General features: G+C 41.7%; 1 protein-coding gene across 1 annotated transcript in view; it reads right to left on the reverse strand.

Moving 5' to 3' along the window:
* Positions 1-17,091, reverse strand: part of IPO7 (importin 7) — a 33,400-nt gene extending 16,309 nt beyond the window's left edge. Inside the window, exons 1-8 of the mRNA XM_048948304.1 lie at positions 16,882-17,091; positions 8,149-8,230; positions 6,404-6,557; positions 5,931-6,089; positions 3,675-3,831; positions 2,989-3,078; positions 2,498-2,592; positions 2,311-2,395 (exon numbers count right to left, since the gene is read on the reverse strand). Of these exons, the coding sequence (XP_048804261.1) occupies positions 2,311-2,395; positions 2,498-2,592; positions 2,989-3,078; positions 3,675-3,831; positions 5,931-6,089; positions 6,404-6,557; positions 8,149-8,230; positions 16,882-16,965 (906 nt within the window). The 5' untranslated portion in view covers positions 16,966-17,091. The remainder of the gene's footprint in view (positions 1-2,310; positions 2,396-2,497; positions 2,593-2,988; positions 3,079-3,674; positions 3,832-5,930; positions 6,090-6,403; positions 6,558-8,148; positions 8,231-16,881) is intronic.
* Positions 17,092-18,550: the final 1,459 nt, after the last annotated feature.

Consider the following 18,550-nt stretch of genomic DNA (forward strand, 5'->3'; position numbering starts at 1 on the left):
AGCGCTGCCCTTCCCCTCCCAGTGAGGAGCTGCAGCCACCATCAGGGCTCCCATCAGCTCCTCTGCTCCGAGCTGAGCAAACTAAGGGATCCCAGCAACTCCTTGAGCCCTCTAGAGCCCTCACTACCCTTCCTGTCTCCTTTGCACATGCTCCAACAGTTCTAAGTTCTTGTACTACTGTGTCAAACTTGCTAACAGTGCTTGAGGAGAAGCTGCACAAGTGCAGAGTGTAGCAGAAGTATAAAAGCCTCCTGGACTTAAAGGAATTACCAGCTGCTAGCCTCACCTCAGTACAAGGTCTTGGTGGTACCAGACAGTGATTTAGGATAGGAAATGAATAGAGAGGAAGTTCTGAGAGACTTGAAGCTGCTTCAAGAATTACAGAAGAACACAAACACTTGTGAGCAAACTAAAAAGAGAAAACTATCAATCCTCTGCAAACAACACCTTAAAGTGACAGTGATTGTTTGCAACGTTCAAAAACCAGTAAACCATCCATACATGCTAAAAATGAATGTGCTTCTTGAAATCAGACTAAAGGAAGTGTTATTCATTAAAAAAAAAATTAAGTCCAACAGGGTAAAATCAAAAATGACTGAACATCCGAACAACTGCCGGATGCATTTTACTTCTTTACATTTATCAAAATCACAGAATCCTTAGAGTTGGAAGGGACCTTTTAAAAGCCATCTAGTCCAACTCATCTGCAACAACCAGAGACACCCACAGCTCCATCAGGCTGCTCAGAGCTCGGTCCATCTAATCTTGTAAGCCTCCAGGGTTGGGGCATCCACCACATCTCTGGGCAATCTGTTCCTGTGTCTCATCATCCTCACTGCAAAAGTCTTTTTCCTTATATCCAACCCAACTCTACCCTCTTTAAGTAGCAAACCTTTCTCTCTACTTCCTCTATTCCACGCTTTAAACAAATTATTTCCAAAAAACTAAAATGGTGAGCTCACACAGAGTAGGTAACTTTCAACAGATAGACTTTCTCTATAAATTTTAACACAAGCAACAAAACATGCCTATCAACTTACTATAACATATACTGAAGTATGTAACCCATACTCTAAGGGCTCCATGGCCTAAGGAACACCACAGCAGCAGTTCAGTATGCAAGAAATATAAACTAAAGGCTCTTCTTCCTCAGCAAAAAAAAATAATCTTGGGACTTTGGTGAAAGAGGACTTATGGTATTACAATGTTCTTTGTGGAAGTTTATGCAAGAAGATCTAGTTTGCTGGTGCATTTGAGTTTTAGGAGAATTTGAAGTTGCTTGGGCTTTTTTTGTCCATTTTTAATTTAGAAACGATTCTCCAGTTAAACAGAATTACACACTGGAAAGCCTAAATTCATCAATATTCAGTGAAAAAAAATGAGTTACAGTCCTTGAAAATGAAGACGAAACTGAGGATCAACAAATGGTCTTTAGAGCCATGCTAAAAAAGTGTTCCTGGACAAACATTTCCAGTTTCTTTTAACATATCAAAGTAATCACCTCCCACTGTTCAGATGCAACAAAGAAAAAAAAGTTAAAGCAAAGAATAAGAGAAGATGTAAGATGAAGTGAGAAGAGGCAATATGTGGGATGCAGGCTGCAGGGAAATGGCAGAACAAATTCTACAACTGTATAAAGGAACAGCAGGCAGTAGAGTTCAACCAGTGTTTAGTACTGGTTCATCGGGTCTTTCAAAACAAAAAACATCTTGAGCAAAAGAACCACAAACACAAGGGTTAAGAATCAAGGTATTCCAGCTGGGTAGGTCAAGCCTGTTTGGGTCAAGCTTGAAGTAGTTTATCCAGAAAAAAAATGCTGGATTTTTTTGGTGTGACATACACATTAAAATAATACAGGCTAGATAGTCAATGAGGAATACTTGTAAGATATTAACATTAGTAGTATGCTTCAAGTTTATACTTGAATGATCAGTAATCCCAACATACATTTATATCTGTTCATCCATAGCAAAAGGGTGAGAAACACTCGAGTATTAAGTCCTACAAATCATTAGAATTTCATCACGAATGAAAAACAAAAATATATTTAGGAAACTGAAATGAAAAGTGTTCCTTTCTTCATTGAAATCAAGAAAGCCTTCAACTCCCTCAGATTTTGCATATACAGTCTATTTGCAATCTAATTCCTTTCAAGTAAACAAATTTCAGAACTAATACAAGCACACAGATTGTAGAAAAACTCCTGAGACATTTTATAAACTTGCTCTAAGAGAACAAGAAGGAAGAAATGGTCACAAACTCTACACCTATCTCAATGGATTTGAGGTTCTGTGGTTCTGTGTTTCTTACTTGCTGAACACCAACAGCAAACGCCTTCAGGAACACTTCAGCAAACTCATTGTATTCCTTGGAAACATTGCCAGGGCTCCCATACCTAGAATTTGAAGCAAGTATGCAAATTAAAGTGTGAAGTGCTATTGCTGACTTAATCATCTGGTTGAGTTCTTAAAGGTAATTATGAGGGAAGCTAAGTTACCTCTCAAAAAGTCTAGCTAAGATATGCAAAGCCCACTTCTTGCACTTCCACCAAGGCAACTCAGGTCTATCATCTTCATCAACTTGAAGAGTTTCCTTTAGGAAAAAATAATAAAAAAATATTACGTGACTTTTGGACAACCAATAGCATATCTTACTTTACTTTAATTTACACTGTAATTAGCATATCACACTTCTAACTTAAAAGCCTGAAGTACAGCACATCTAAAAATAAGTCCCATGATGTTCACTGCTTAAATGATCAAATTATTGAAACAAGAAGCCAAAATAAATTACGCTACACTTTGAAAACAGAACTCTTGCACACATTACATATGTTCAAAACTTGTCTGGCCTGTTTAAAATATCCTATTCATTTTAAAATTATTTTCTTAGCATCTATTGAGAAAAACCACACAGAAAGAATATCTTTTTAAAAATTCAAGTGAAAAATATTTCAGATTAAACAGATAATAGCCAAAAGACACTTACAGCTGGTACGTCTCTATCAACAACAGTCTTCAGGATTTCTATCCATTCAGTCAAGTTTTGCTGATTTATCAACTCCAAAGGTAGCGTGTACTTATTCAAAATAAAGACAAAAATTATAAAGCAATTTGACAATAACGTTACATACACAGTTTGAATTTTAGCTCTTTCAAGTCTATGTCCACACCTAGCTTCCATTAAAAAAAAACAAGAACGTAATACAAACTGGACTGTATTCCTCAATATCCTCAATGCTGCTAGAAATTTTCATTGCAATCTCACTTATGAAGCACTAGGCCACTACTTAAACAGGTCTTACACTGATTTCTGAAGCAGTCAACACGTTAGCAGTTACCTTATGAACTACATTTGCACTGATAATTCTGCGTAGGCTGGCCTCTACAATCTGCCATTAGAAAAGTAACGTCAATGGTTTTGTAGCAAACACTCCAGCTTAGGGGAGAGCACACATAAGTTTCTGTCTGATGCCAGACCACGAAAAAGTACAGCACTGATTTTACAGCACAAATAATGATACTAAAAATCTTGTGATTCATACCACAGCCAAGTAAATGCAAATTATTTGCCACAACTAATCTAATACTGTTAATATTTCACTCTACTTTAAGAAAAAAAAAAATAATGCTTTAAATTACTTATTCCAAAAAACACACAAAATTTATTTTTACCTGGACGAGGGCATAAAATATTTTGAAGATTTGCTTCTGGATGAGGACAGACTGATCAGATGGATCACTCAACAGCTGAATGAAACTATCCTTCAAAACTGGTAGAAAATGTTGCATTGCAGCTATCAAAGGACTACGCTCCTCTGGTTTCTTATACCTTTAAATAAAACACAGCTAGCTTTATAGGTCTTTCACACAGTCTTGGAATTCTGTAAGCCCACCTCTCTCCAGAGGAGATACAAGTAGGTTATATTACAGTTCAGAACAATGTGTGGTTAAAAAATCCCAACCATTTCTAGCTACAGAACTTGGAGTAAAGCTCTGAGCCACGCAACATTACAATCAAAAAGCAAGTTGAAAAATGAAGGAGTTTGTTACTCCACTATAAATCCACATTATGTTTCTCCTAGTACTGCATTCCTGTCAATGTACACATTTTGAATACTAAATCACATTCTGCCACACTATTACTGTAGTGTCAGAGCACTACAGAAATTGCAAGCAAAAGGAACACATTTATTGCCAGACATAGCAGATGTTGGGCTAGTCAGTAAAATTCCAGAAGTACATCCATCAGAGTTCACACTTCATTAGAAATATTTCCAAAAGCTGGATTGCTTCACCAGCATTAAGGAAGGCAAACTGAAAGGTCTCCCACATTTTGCCATCTGATTTGCCCACATCTAACAATCTGAATGTAGGCCTGAAGGGCACGTGACAGACTCGCAGCAGCCTTCCATTGCAACACCCTCTGAAATAGGGCCCCAGATGTTTCCATGCCTATGCTGAAAGGAGACCTCCATTCCCTTTCCCAAAATATTTCAACATTTCTGAATTAAAATGAGGCCACATTTTTAAATCTTCCCCCAGCTTTTAATTGGCTAAGAAGGAAGTCCTTATTAACTCAAGCATTCACTCTGCAACACAGCATCTAGTTCATACCAGCAATAACTAAGAACGAAGTAAAGAATCACCAAGAATATACAGCATGATTTTTCTGTCTAAGCAATTAATACTCCTGAGTTCTTGTGGGAAGGTTTTGTCTGTTGTTTTTTCTTTGTTTTAAAGATGCATCTTTTGTAGACTTTTCACTACTAGTAAACATTAATCAATGCTCAGTCTCTTACCAGAGCCAATTTGCAGAAATATAAAGTCTACTCATTTTGCTCCCAAATGACCCGTGCTGTAAAAACCACCAACAGAACACTGAATTCCAAAATCCTGTTCAATACAGCTTACACATTTCTATATGATTTGTAAAGCCCATCCTTGCTAACTTCACCAGAAAGCAAAGTATGAATAGTTGCTGGCCCCAGTTAAAGCACGTGATCAGCTAACACTCTGAACACATCTGTTACCTTAGTTAATCATGCAATGACCATGCCCACATTAAAAGTCTTCCTTACAAAGGATTACTACAGTCATAATTTACCACCAGTCAACGCTTCGTGTTTATCTCACAGATTTCTGCTGCATATTCAATGAAATATATTTGAAAGTTGAGTAAGCTTGCTTTCTTATCAGGACTTCCCATTTTTATTCACAGAAAGACCTCTGGAATGCAATTACTTACAGAGGGGTTTAAAGCTCTTCTCTTGAAAATGATTTGTGAGGAACCATTATCCACCCATTCTAATGTCATGAATTCTACATAAAGTAACACTGCACATAATGGCCTTCAGAGATTAAACTGTGGATTCCACCAGTTACACTACTATTGCTGCCCATGACTTCAGGATTGCAATCTCTGCCACAAAAAGCAGCCTTCTACAGGCCAGAAGCAGCAGAGTTCCACATAACTTCTCAAGCTCTAAAGCTTTGAGTGTAAGACCAGATACAGAGCCAAAGATATTCAAATTTAGAAGAGGATCAAACCAAAGCTGGCTCATTTTGACATTTCCTAACATTTGAGATTTCACACTTTGAAACCTTTGTATGTTAACTGCTGCTGATGCTCTAACATTTCAATCCAAATATATGTACCACCAAATCAGCCCTTTAAAGATGCACCCTTTCTTCCAATCTTAATTTTCTAACAGAAGCAGTTTTTTCTGTAATCTCTTAGTATAGAAAATATGAGCCAGCAACTGCATGGTAAGCATTCAAGAATATTCTCTAAATTTAGATGTCTATCAACCTGTGCTCCATCCCACATGCAACTTCACACTGTTGCAAAATACACGTGGTACACAAGAGATATAAGCATATTCATTCTGCTCTTATATATGGTAGGAAAAAAAAAACCACACCACTTACTCGTAGTTTTTCACAAGTTGATAAAGACATAGAAGAATCCCAAGCCAACAAGCACTGTTGTCAGACTGAAGGTAAAACCCAATTTTCTCCACAACGGCAGTCCAACGACTAGGATAATCATGCTTGATAATATGATGAATGCAAGTAGTAAGTTGTACTCTGAAAATCAAGTGTATAATGATGAAATAATTAATAATATTCTTGTGGCACTGCAACAACTAATCCCACGACTTACATTCAAGCGTATTTTCTTTAAATAGAAAGTTTAGGTTCCACACTTTCTGTTTAATAGTGCTCAATTTACCAAAAAAATGAAGCAACAGGGGTCTGACTTTTTCATTGCAAAGGATTTTCTACCAGTAAGTTTCCACATGCTTAACATTCAGGCTATCTCAGTTGTGTGAGAAGAAGAAACAAGCACACAGAAAAGTCAGAAGCCATAGCGAATTCAAAGACATGCACAAACTGCATACCTGATCAGCTCAGGAGAGTGAATAATGGCTTCTACAATATTTTCACGAATGCAGTGTCTATCTTCTTCTGGGATGGAGTAAGGTGGAATCTCTCCAGGTGCAGTTTCCCGGTCCGGCCAATACTGGGTTATCATATTTTTCAAGTAGATAACCCCTGTCAGACAAAAGTAACAAAGCAGCTCATAGCCAAAGTATCAAGTGAACGCTCATCTTGCCAAGACAAACCTATTTCAGAAAAACTGATGTAACGATCAATGCATTGACCATTTCTAACAAGAACCGTAACGCACAAAACATACAAGTTATTAATTTGCCATGTTGCATTTCTTCACTTATTGTGATATTTAGTACTGTAAATAATGTGTATCCACATGAAAATACCAAACACTTTTCTTCTGTTACTTATAAAAAGCTCATGTAACACTTCAGCAGTAAGCTGCTGAATAAATCCTTCACAACATTTCTTGCTATTTTCATTAAAACAGATCAAATAAAATTAACACTAATGACTATCTAAAACATCCTATGTATTTTCCAAGTGAAAAAAAAAAAAACCACCAAAAAATTAGGTCCCTCATGCAAGTGTAAATGTTGAAAGAGAGCTCCTTTCTACCAGTATAACGGGCCACTGCACTTTGCAGCTATTGGGCTGCTGGCAAAATGCATTCTTTTACCTTTTGACAACCAAATCCAAACTGCTTATTTGGCTGAGTATAGCTTACAGCACTTGAAAAGAAACAGACTGACAAAGGCAACAGGAAATCTCAAATTACAAACTAATAGCAAAGTTACTATTAATCTAATTCTATATACAAATCCCTAACGTAAATTCTTTCTGCAAACCTCACATCTACCTTCTGAAGAGTCAGAAGCAAACGGTTTCTGAAAGGGCCTGCATGATACAGAACAGCCTGCAGATATGTGCTATGACAACACTGAAGTGATGCAGACTTGAGTCTGCCCTCAGTGGGATTTATCATACCATTAATTGCTTTGCAAAACACGCACTGTTTGTAAGCTATGTGCTGTATGAGCTGTCCCCACCCTCTACAGACTGCTTTATTTTTTTAATTAGCTTATATCAAGGTGGAATTCTCAGAGGTTTTCAAATCTCCCTCTTTTCTCACATACACGTTAAGCAGTACCCTAACACATAATCTTAATAGTCCACAAGCATCAAGACAAAAAACACAACTTAGGCTTGCACTACAACTTGGAACAGTCTATTACCTGGAAAAAATCCAAATCAGTGGCCAAGATCCTATCTCCTGAGCTGTCTGAATCCACAGAAGGATTGTATCAGAAACCTTTATCAAGTAATCAGAGTAGCTTTTAAGGTGATATTTGGAGCTGTTAATACATAAAATTGAATTCTTCTGATGACTTTGACTTATGCAAATTAAGTGGGTTCCAAAGGACATGATTTGTTTTCTTCCACTTACAATGTTCAGAAACATTAGCATGCTAGCAGAAGGTAAAATCAGCTGCCCTGGCCAAGTGTACTAGCACTACTCTGGTTTCCCAAAGATCAGAGAGACAAAGGGGAGCAATCATTGAATAATCAGCCACCTTTTCTTTCTCTAATCTAGTGTATGGTGCCAGGTGAAGTTATGATGAACATAATTCTGATGACTCCTGACTTTCAGGAAATCAATACTGTTAGGATTCCTCAGCAGTATCTGCACGTGTAGCTGTGTGCACACACCATTACAGCAGAAACAACGTAAAAGGATTTGAAAACTTGCCTGCCTGTCTCACTGGTAAATCCAGTTGCTCGGACATAGTGATCTGAAGCAAAGTTGAAACGAAGTTCACTGACTTATGAGCCTGTAAAACACAAAAAATAAATAAGTTATAAATTAACACTGTCATAATTTAAGTTTTCATTTCTGAGTATTCCTGTTTGCTTTTACCACCTTTCTATAATGATGTGACATTAAGAAAGGAACACCAACAACTCAAGTTTCACGGTTAGCTAGCAAAACAAAGCATTCAAAAATGCCATGCTGATTGTATGCTGAAGACAGCACAATAGAGGAAAAGTCCTACCATTTCAGGTAATAGAGTTGAAGAAATCATTAAGTAAGCTTCAGGAATCAGCCTTTTATAGCCACTCAGTGCTGGAAAAAAATACTGAATATCCAGAAACAAAAAACCAACTGCAGCAACTTTCAAGTGACCTTAAACAAGGTACCAATTCATTCTATCACCTAATCAACACACTGTATTTCTAAAACCACCTGTAGCCTTAACCAACATGTTCAAGTTATGCTTCACCTTTTTGAGAAAAAAGGCTTCAAGCAACCACTACTGCTTTGCTGCAGCAACTGTAAGTGTAACCACACATCAGCACACCAGCAGTATGGAGGCTTAAGTGGAGTCAAATTCTATTCTCAAAAAACAAAAACAAAACAAAAACAAAAAAACACTACCCTTATTTCTAATTGGAAAACAACATCATTTCCCTCAAGGTCAAAAGTCAATGGACTGGACCTGCAGCTGCTTCACCTACACTAACATGACAACCTGGGTTCATGTGCTCTTTGAAACAATTCTATCAAAGGCAGCTGTACAGACGTAAGTATCATTACCTGTTAAACTCTTGGAAAGCAAACTCTTACCCACTTATTACTCAGCTTTTTACTTTCTACACAAAAAGCAAACAAACCAGTTCTTTGAAAAGCAGTAAAACTATAGTACCCATTTATAAAAACAAAACAAAGAAACAAGAGAATGTCTAATTTGCAGCAGAGCAAAAGAACAGGAACTGCCTTTCTGTTTGCTTAGAACCAAGAGCTCACTGACCAAAAAGTCAACATTTCTCCTAAGCAGGTAACACTGCCCAGCTCACTCCCATCACACCAGGTTCTTGTCTCTGACTTTAATTTTCCTTATAAAACATCTCCTAAATATTCTAACGTAAACAAACTGATAAGGGACGTGGCAGTTGCTCATGTATTTGCACAATAATTGCATCTGCATAGCTTCTTTCATCCCCTCTAATATTTCATTCTGATTTTAAACAAAGAATTAATTTGACTGAAGATTTGCCCCGAGATACTAAAATGTTGTACATTAAAAATCTACTGACTTTGGAAATCCCACAGCAGCAACACCTGCACTTGGACACAGTATTCCACTGTACCCCTAACACTGATGTACCCAGTACTCCTATACTTAAATGCATTAAGAACTTCTTGAGGAAAGGATGCAGTTTCAGTAACTCTTAGCTATGAGTAAGGCTGTATTACAAGACGCTCAAAACAAACTTAAAGTAAGAAGTTATGCCCTTCTACAGTAAGTAGGATAAATTTAACTGTCTTTTTAGTACTGAAAATTCTTCAATGCATTTCATGTTCAGAATTTGGGAAGTATTTAATCCTAGAACATTGAAAATAAAGTATTCCTTTCATTTTCTTGCAACAAATAGTAACTGTACTTCGAAGTAAAGCTAGTATAAAAGATATTTCAATTAAAATATAAAAATAAAAAATAAGCTGCTTAAGTACGGACAAAGAATTGATGAGAATAAAAATTGAATAAGGAAATGTTAAGTGCCTTAAAACAAAAAAAAAACAATCAACTAAAATAGACAGCAATATACAAGACTGCCACGCACTGAAATTTAACTGAATTAACCCCAAATAATCTTTTCCTATATTAAAAAAATAAATCAAGACTGAGACTGTAATTGTAGCAAGCCACAGGAGCGCCTAAAAATATGGCCTATGTTAGTATGCAGAACAAGTACATTTCCCTAGAACTACTGAGGTTGGAAAGACCACCAGTAAGTTCATCTGACCAACACCAGCCTGTCCCCACCGTGCCCACATCCCTCCTCCCACATCTGCATGGTTCTCAAGCACCTCCAGGGACAGTGACTCCACCACTGTGCCAACGCCTCACCACTCCTTCACTTTCACTGCATCCTCTCAACTATTAAATTATTTGATATCATAGAACCAGAACATTTCCACTATTACCCTTGTCTCCTAAAACCTTATGGGTATCTTCCTTATTAACATTTCAGTCATCACACACCAACCAATCCCAGGGATGTGCTCCTCCATCAGTTTTACTGGTTCAAAGCACAGACTCAGGCTAGAAATAATTGGTGATTTTAATACAACCGGCATATAAAGCAACTCCTACTTTTCACCTGAAACATCCTATTAATTCATTCACTTACAGCAAAATTCACACACAGCTCCATGAACACTATGCATTCTATGCAGAGGACTTCCCACCACTTCACACCAAGCTTTCCCACCCCATCAAACCAACAGCTTCTAGAGAGGCTGAAACGTGGAGAGGACAGCTACATGAAGGGACGTGCACATTGAGTGGGCATATGAAAGCCCAGGTACCACACAACTCCTCACTTGCTCCCTCGTTTTGCTTTACTATAAGAAGAACATCTTCTTTCAGATGTTCTCTTTCAGATTCATTTTTCAGAAGATCGCAGAGGTGCCGATTCTCTGTCTATGGCACTAAGAATACTGAACAGACACGCGTTTCAGCTATTTTAATCTTTAGTATTTTTGTACTGCAGACATGGCTGGCCTTCAGGACGCCGTGTTTACCTTCACTGACACCACTGCTAAAAAACCAACCAAACAAAAAACCAACAACCAGCACTGACAATTAGTGTTGGTCTGCAGAGACCTGCAGAACACAACAACTAAAACCATTTCCCAACGGCTTCTCTCGTATACTCCAACTGCGTGGAGAACAGAGACAACTTCAGACTGAAGTTGTGACAGTTCAAACCTTTTCCCTTTCCATTCCCAAAACCATTCTCACGCTCCTTGCTTACAAGCACCCTTTACTTGTATAAATATGAAATTAAGAGAACTACAATAATTGCAGAAAGAAGTTTGTGTCATAAGTCTATTTCCCAACACGCACGTCAGCACTCAAAAAAAAAAATCATCTCAAGTCCTTCCCCGTTACTAATCTTCCAACACGCCGTGTCACTGGTATGACTTTCTGTTGTCTAAGAGCCAAAGAATCCGGGGACTTTTCCCAAGAGCAATCTCTGCTATGCAGCCTCACTGGCTGAGGAATGCATTCTATCAGACCACAAACGTTGCACCACTGTCTGTTAATATCAGCATTCCAGAACATACAATCTTTGTTCATCTTTTTCCACAGGCTTTTCTTAGCCAAGATGGATTGCAAGCCATGTGCTAAAACAATTTTCTTATGAGGTGTCGTGCCAGCCTCAATCTGAAACATATATCAAGTACAAAGAAACCAGATGATGGCATGCAGAACTACCAACAGTTCATTATGATACACAAAGGCACTTGTTTCCACCAATGATACCCACTGAAGACATTCTTCGCTAATAGCACTATTATTTGTATTTTACACAAAGCGTGCATGATATTAACCAATTAAAAACGAGCTTAATCACAGGTGAAATTGTCTCCACACATTCTTTTTAGATATCAAGTGCATCTGCAGAGTCAGAGTCCTACACCTGGAAAGCAATAACCATATGCATCAGCACAAGTTAGGGGCTGGAGAGGAGCTCTGCAGAGAAGGACCCGGGTGTCCTGGTGGACAGCAGGTGGCCACGAGTCAGCACCGTGCCCTTGTGGCCAAGGACAGTGGTGTCCCAGGGAGCACAAAAAAGAGCATGGTCAGCAGGTGAAGGGTGATCCTCCCTCTCTACTCTGCCCTGGTGAGGCCACAGCTGGAGTGTTGTGTCCCATTCTGGGCTCCCCAGTTCAAGACAGACAGGGATCTCCTAGAGAGAGTCCAGCGCAGGGCCACAAAGGTGGTGAGGGGCCTGGAGCATCTCCTGTATGAGGAAAGGCTGAGAGACCCGGGGCTGTTCAGCCTGGAGGGGAGAAGACTGAAAGAGGATCTTACCAATGCTTATAAGCATCTGCAGCACAGGAATAAAGAGGGTGGGACCTGGCTCCCTTCAGTGGTGCCTAGCAACAGAACAAGGGGCAATGGGCACAAACTGGCACATAGGAAGTTCCATCAGAACACAAGGGAAATCTTCTTTACTATACAGGTTGCTGAGCACTGGAACAGGCTGCCCAGAGAGGTGGTAAGTATTTTTCTATGGAGAAATTCAAAACCTGCCTGGATGCCTTCCTGTGCGACCTGCTGTAGGAAACCTGCTTCAGCAGGAGTTGCACTTGATGATCTCCAGTGGTCCCTTCCAACCCCTACAGTTCTGTCCTTCTGTGAAGCACCTCCTTAGCTGTTAGCAAAAAAGCAGATCAGAATAGTAATAAAATATATACTACATGTTGCTAAACTAGAACCTTCAGTTGTATTAATACAATTATTCAAATTAGCACACATTTAAATAAAAACTATAACTTATTTTTTAAAGAGCTAAAAACCACAATTTAAATACATTTCCTCAATTCCAATTCTGAAGAGTGCAGTTCTTTTATCTAGACTGTAACAGCATTGGGTGAACACACAGCTATTACACTGAGATGAAACAGCTTGGCTTTTTTATAGAAAGGTAAGGTCAGGAACTGTAAGGCCACGCTGAATCAGCAGACTCCTCTGTAGCACTCTTTCAATCCTTTTTTAAGAACTCAGCAGGTGTGGAAGTCATTCTGACCTCAAGTTTTTGCAAGCTGGTTTTACCACCTCTTTGCAGCCGCAATGCATATGTAAATGAAGCTTAAGGTCCACCAAAAACACATACATGCATATCAAATCTGGCAAACTATTTGATGCTCACTTCAGAGTGCTGTCTGCAAGTTCTGAAATCTATTTACTTTTCTATTAAGAGGAAAAAGGAAACGTGCTCTTTGTAAAAGTTAGCTAAGCACACACAGTAACCATTTGCTAAGCCATAAGAAAGGGGCAAAGCACCCTTGTCTGCTAGGATTCTGCCTTGCATTAGTTAGCATGATTCAAGCATCCAACTGCTTCCTAGTGACAGCAACACTCCCTCGATTCCTCACTGGCCCCAAGGGGATTTCTGGTACTGGATCAGCCTCTGCATACACAACTTAAATCCATCCTCTCACAAAAGATCTCTCGTTTAACACACAGCACAACACACAAATGGAAAACCAGGGGGTGGAAATAGGAAAGGATAATCATGCACTTTCATGAGAATACCATGCTAGAAGTTCCAATAAACACTCATGATATAGTAATCAGACAAAGCCAGGAAACTCGTGCTGCTCTTGGTCTTAGATACACTACGGTATATAGCTGCAAGAGTCATACATGAAGATCACGTTATACCTCCTAGGTAAAAAAAAAATATAAAGTAACATTACAAATACCTATCCTAAAGCATTCAAATACACAGCATGCCAGTATTTTGAAATCCCTGAGTGAAAGGTATATAAAAAGGAACTTGCTTTTTTCCCTTGGACAGCTCTTCACTGCAAAGTTCCCAACAGTTAGAGTCCAATCATTTTGGTTCATCAATGCATTACTCTGGCATTTGGATCTCCTGAGCAGGCAATGAAAGGCACTACACGAGGTCACTTTGTAAAAGAGATTGCACTCTATGATGACATGTTCACAAGCTCAAGCAATTATTTTTTTTTTTCCACTATCACTTGTATCAGAACATGAAAGAGAGTAAACACAACTTCTGCAAGGCACCTCTCAATGGAGCAACAGGGTAAAAACTCACTTAAACCCTGTTAAGCTTTGGCATACAAAACATTATGAGTGACTGGGGTTCTGGTTTATCTTTTCTTTAAAAAATAATTTAAAAAAATTCTCTGAGAAGTTGGATAGCTCTTCTGAAAAATAGCTTGTCCACACCGGGGTTAATCTCAAATATGGTTATATGATCAATTCTCTTAGCTGCAGAGGAGAGACCTGCAAGGCAGGTATTACCTAACAACAGCACCTTGACACGTATGTTGATATTAAAGAATGAAACAGCACTGTGCATAATTTTCAGGGGGTCGTTCCATAGCTGCATAGTTAAAAATATCTACTTTCATCATCACTTCTGGGAAACACTTTATACGCACAATATGAAGACTGCTTTGAAAGGCAATAAAGTCCTCCTGCTGCTTTCCAGTAACTTACTGGAAGAGTCTGGTTCTAAGGCCCTGTAAAACTGTCTCCTCTGCAAGACAGCAGAGACAAGCAAACACCTCACAGTGTATCATTAGCTGGAAATTATAAGAAGCTGGAAGTAATACACTGGACACAAGGGCTAACGGTATCGTTCTCTTTAACCTGTCCCATTAAAACCAAAGAGATGGACAGCCCTGAGCTGCCTGCATTTAGCATATCTCAACTCAAAGTCCTCGCAGTGCTTTAAGCACAGGTCACATAACTTGTCAAAATGTAGTGAAAGAGAATAGAAGAACGCGTGACTTCGCCAAGGTCAAAGGGAAAATAAGGTCTGTACAAAACAACACTCACACAACACAGCCCCTTTCTCAAGTCAGTGGAAACTCTTGCTTGGTAAGGGTTCGATGGACAGATCTAGATATTTAACTTGTCATTAATTAGAAATATCAGTTACTGGCTGAGGCTCATTCTTTCCTGGTAAGGTAGAAGATTATTCTACTCAAAAGTCCCCTCAGCTCAACAGAGACACTACAGGCAAAATAAGGATACAATAAAAGGTCAACCAAGGACAATTAACGGACAAATTATAAAGGTGTTCTTCTGTCCCCAGCCACCTGCAAGATTATTCACTGTTGGAGGATTTCATCTCAGCAGAAAAGCGAAGACATAATTGTAATCAAATATTAACTGATAACATAACTGCTCTAGCAGTTAAATTCAGAGTAGTATCCTGCAAGCAAACGCATAACTGATTTCAGTAACTCTATGTAAAAACAAGATCATGAAAGTGAATAGAACTACACATGTGCATCAATGCTTGCAGGTTTAGGGTGTAGTAGCTTGGGCTGTTTTTTAATTTTTTATCACAAATGGTCTGTGAAAGATCAGTGAGGCTGCATTTCAAATAAGGAATTCTTAGTCTAGGGTTCAATGACATCTGGTGCTTCTGAAAGGGCACATTTGGGTTTTATTCCAGTTTAATGCTGATGTAGCGCATGACAGACCATGTTTTGATTGAGAAACGTGATCAGAAGGCAGCTGATGGTGAGCATAGCCCCTCACGTAACAGTTAGCCATTTGCTGAAGAACCCAACTGCCAGAGAACACAATTTCCTGCACGTTCGCCAACTCAGTACCTGCAGAAAATAGCTGGAATAGATTCGAAATAAGTTACTATATATAGATATTGACACGCACAGAATAAAAAAACTCACATTTTGGAGTCAGATTAAGATTTCATGTTGTATTTATAAGCCATTGCATTATTTTTACTTTTAGTTTACAAAGAAACCACTGAGAATACTTTTTACAGAGAGATACGGAGGAGATAGCCAACTACTTTGCACAAATCCAATCGCTGTGTAGTGTTCCAGCTACGGATTGCAGTCGCGTCCAGCACGCGCTTATTGAGCGACTTCCAGGCACTCGGTGCAGCTACACACTCTCACAGTATGACAAGTCGTACTTCCAGTTTTTGGAAGTTCCCTGCTGCCAGCAGAAGCTGAGTGAACACGGCCATGCTGGACATGCTGGACATACTGCGGTAGGCCTGAGGTCTGCTCCAGGGCGACAAAGGAAAACGTGTGTGGGAAGGCCCGGCTCGGAGCACCGCGGGAGCTGCCACGCAAGCTCACCCCTCACCTCCTCCTCCTTCAGCCCCTTCCCTCCACGCCAACCACCGGAGCACCTTTTCTTCAAGATGTCCGGAAGCCGCACGGCTTGGGTTTCGTCAAGAAGGAGTTTCCAGCTCCCAGGTGAAGCGAAACAAGAAGGCAGCTGTCTCCCAGGCCCGCGGAACCGGGGCCCACCAGCTGTTAGGCCGCAGCACGGAGGCACGCGGTGCGAGCAGATGACAGGGCCGGGCCGGAGCCCCGCCGCCTCTCTCCCGTCTCCCGGGCACGTGTTGCCGCTACACCCGCTCAGCACGCCCAGCTCGGCCACGCTGCCGTGCCGGAGCCCGAAGGATTTCGGGGAACGCGCGGCCCCTCGCCCACCGGCCGAGTTCAACGCGGAGCGACGGGACTCTCGCAGCCCGCTCCCAAAGGCGGCGAACCTCCTTGCACTGCCCCCGCGGGTCCCTCCGGCGGCCCGAGGCCCCGGGTCCGCGCCCCGCTACGACCCCCGGCCGAGCAGAGGCACAAAGGAAACGAGACGGCCCGCCGCCGCCCGTTCCCGGCTCCGAGCCCCGCCCGGCCCGAGCTCCGCCGCCACGTGCGGGGACGCCGCGGCCCGGCCCGCGACAACAGGCGGGTCCCCGCAGCCCGCGCGGGGAAGACGGGCAGGGCCGAGGGAGCGGGCGGCCCGGCCCCACTCTCCCCCACCCGTCGCTCCGCCGCGCCGCTCCGGGCCGAGCCTTGCCTCGCGGCCCGCCCCGACCCCGCCGCCCGCGCCGTGCCCCTTCCGGCGCTGCGGCCGCCCGGCCCGGGCCCCGCGGCTTCCCTCACCTCGTTAAGCTGCCGCTCGGCGGCTTCCCGCAGCGCCGGGTCCATGGTGCCCCGCAGGGCCTCAATGATGGTGTTGGGGTCCATGCCGGCGGCGGCAGGAGGCGGGGGACAGGGGCCGGGGCCGCGCCGCGCCGTGCGCACATGGACCCGCCGCCTCGCAGCGGCCGCCGGCGCGAAAGGAAGGGAAGCGCCAAAGGCCCGGATAGAGCGGCCCCCGCCGCCGCCCGCCCGCCAGCGGCGCCCTTCCGCCGCCCGCGCCCCGCCCCGCGCCGCACGGCCACACGGGAGCTGTAGTAGCGGAGTCGGGGAGCGCCGCCATCGCCTCCTTCGGGGCCGGGCTCGGCGTTGTCCGGAGGGGGGTTTGATGCCGTCGAGGAAAAAAAGTTTCCCCGGCAGCCCGCTCTGGAGTAATTCCCAAAAGAAGCCGTACCGTGAAAGAAAACCCGTGAAATTGAAAAGCAGAAATGCAGATCAAACAGTACGAAGTGATGAATGCTAGAAAAGTGGAAAAGGATGCCGTTTCTGTACTGGTTAAAGAAACAGCTTTGGGAAATGGCACGTTAAAACGTGGCTGCTGTTGCCCCCCCGCTATGCCGAGGTCCTTGCCGTGTTCCCCAAGCACGGAGGTGTGGTTCCCAGCACCAGCTGCATTTCCAGAGCCGTCCTCTGCTGCTTGGCCTCAGCCTCAGAGAATGACCGAAGGCCAAATGGTGCCATCGCAGCAGCACTGTGCACTGAGCCAGCTGTACCTAGGAGGTCTTGTCACCTATGTAACACTCCCAAATGAGTAGCTTTTCTGTGATCGCTTCTGGTCTAAAAGCTGGATTGCTTACTACTGTTTCGGCTTTAATGCTAACAACTCCTGTGATTTATACAACATGATTTTTTTATTGTTATTATTTGCTGCAAGTGTGAAAATTAGTGTCCCACTTATAAATCTAACTGGTGTAGCAGCGATGAATGGCTGTCTTTCCAGGAAAGCCTAGGAAACAGACAGGCCCTGCAGAACCCTGTGGCAGTGCAACATCTTTTCAGGACACAATGTCATATAATATTCTTCTTCAAACTGCCTACATCTGCAGTATTCTAAGTGAAGGGATGCTGCCCAAAATGTAAGTGAAGGTGAAATACTGTAGTCTCAATATCATACAAAATGCTACAACATAATCATTTCCATGCTTTTGTGTCACAGCGCAGATAGCAAGATCAAATCTCAGGGCTCTTTGTATCAAAGGAGCAAGGCAATAATGCCTCTAACCAGAGAGAACACAGACGCTAAGCTGATCAGCAACTTCTGAAACAGAATGCAGCTTCTGTAAAATGAAAAATAAGAAATTGAGAGGACAGAGGGCTCACAATGTGCTTCTTTTATAAAATGCTCTTCGTCAAATACAGATGCAAAACACTGCAAAGAGAAGAAGCGCAGTGGTGCAGCTGCAGAGTTAGCAACAGCCCCAGAGATGCTGTGGTTACAGAAGGGATTGTCCAGAGTCTGAGTATTCTGAAACTGAAGACAGTACATGCCAGGGAATATTTGTCTTTGCAAGAACGTTTGCATTTGCAACTCCACTGGCCCAGAAGTAATAGCAATAACTAATCTCACAGCAGGATTAAATGCAAAAATGGTGCACAGAGATCAATAAATAAGGAGCTCAGTCAGGATGAATGT

The sequence above is a fragment of the Lagopus muta genome, chromosome 6, assembly GCF_023343835.1.
Source record: "Lagopus muta isolate bLagMut1 chromosome 6, bLagMut1 primary, whole genome shotgun sequence".
NCBI lineage: Eukaryota > Metazoa > Chordata > Aves > Galliformes > Phasianidae > Lagopus > Lagopus muta.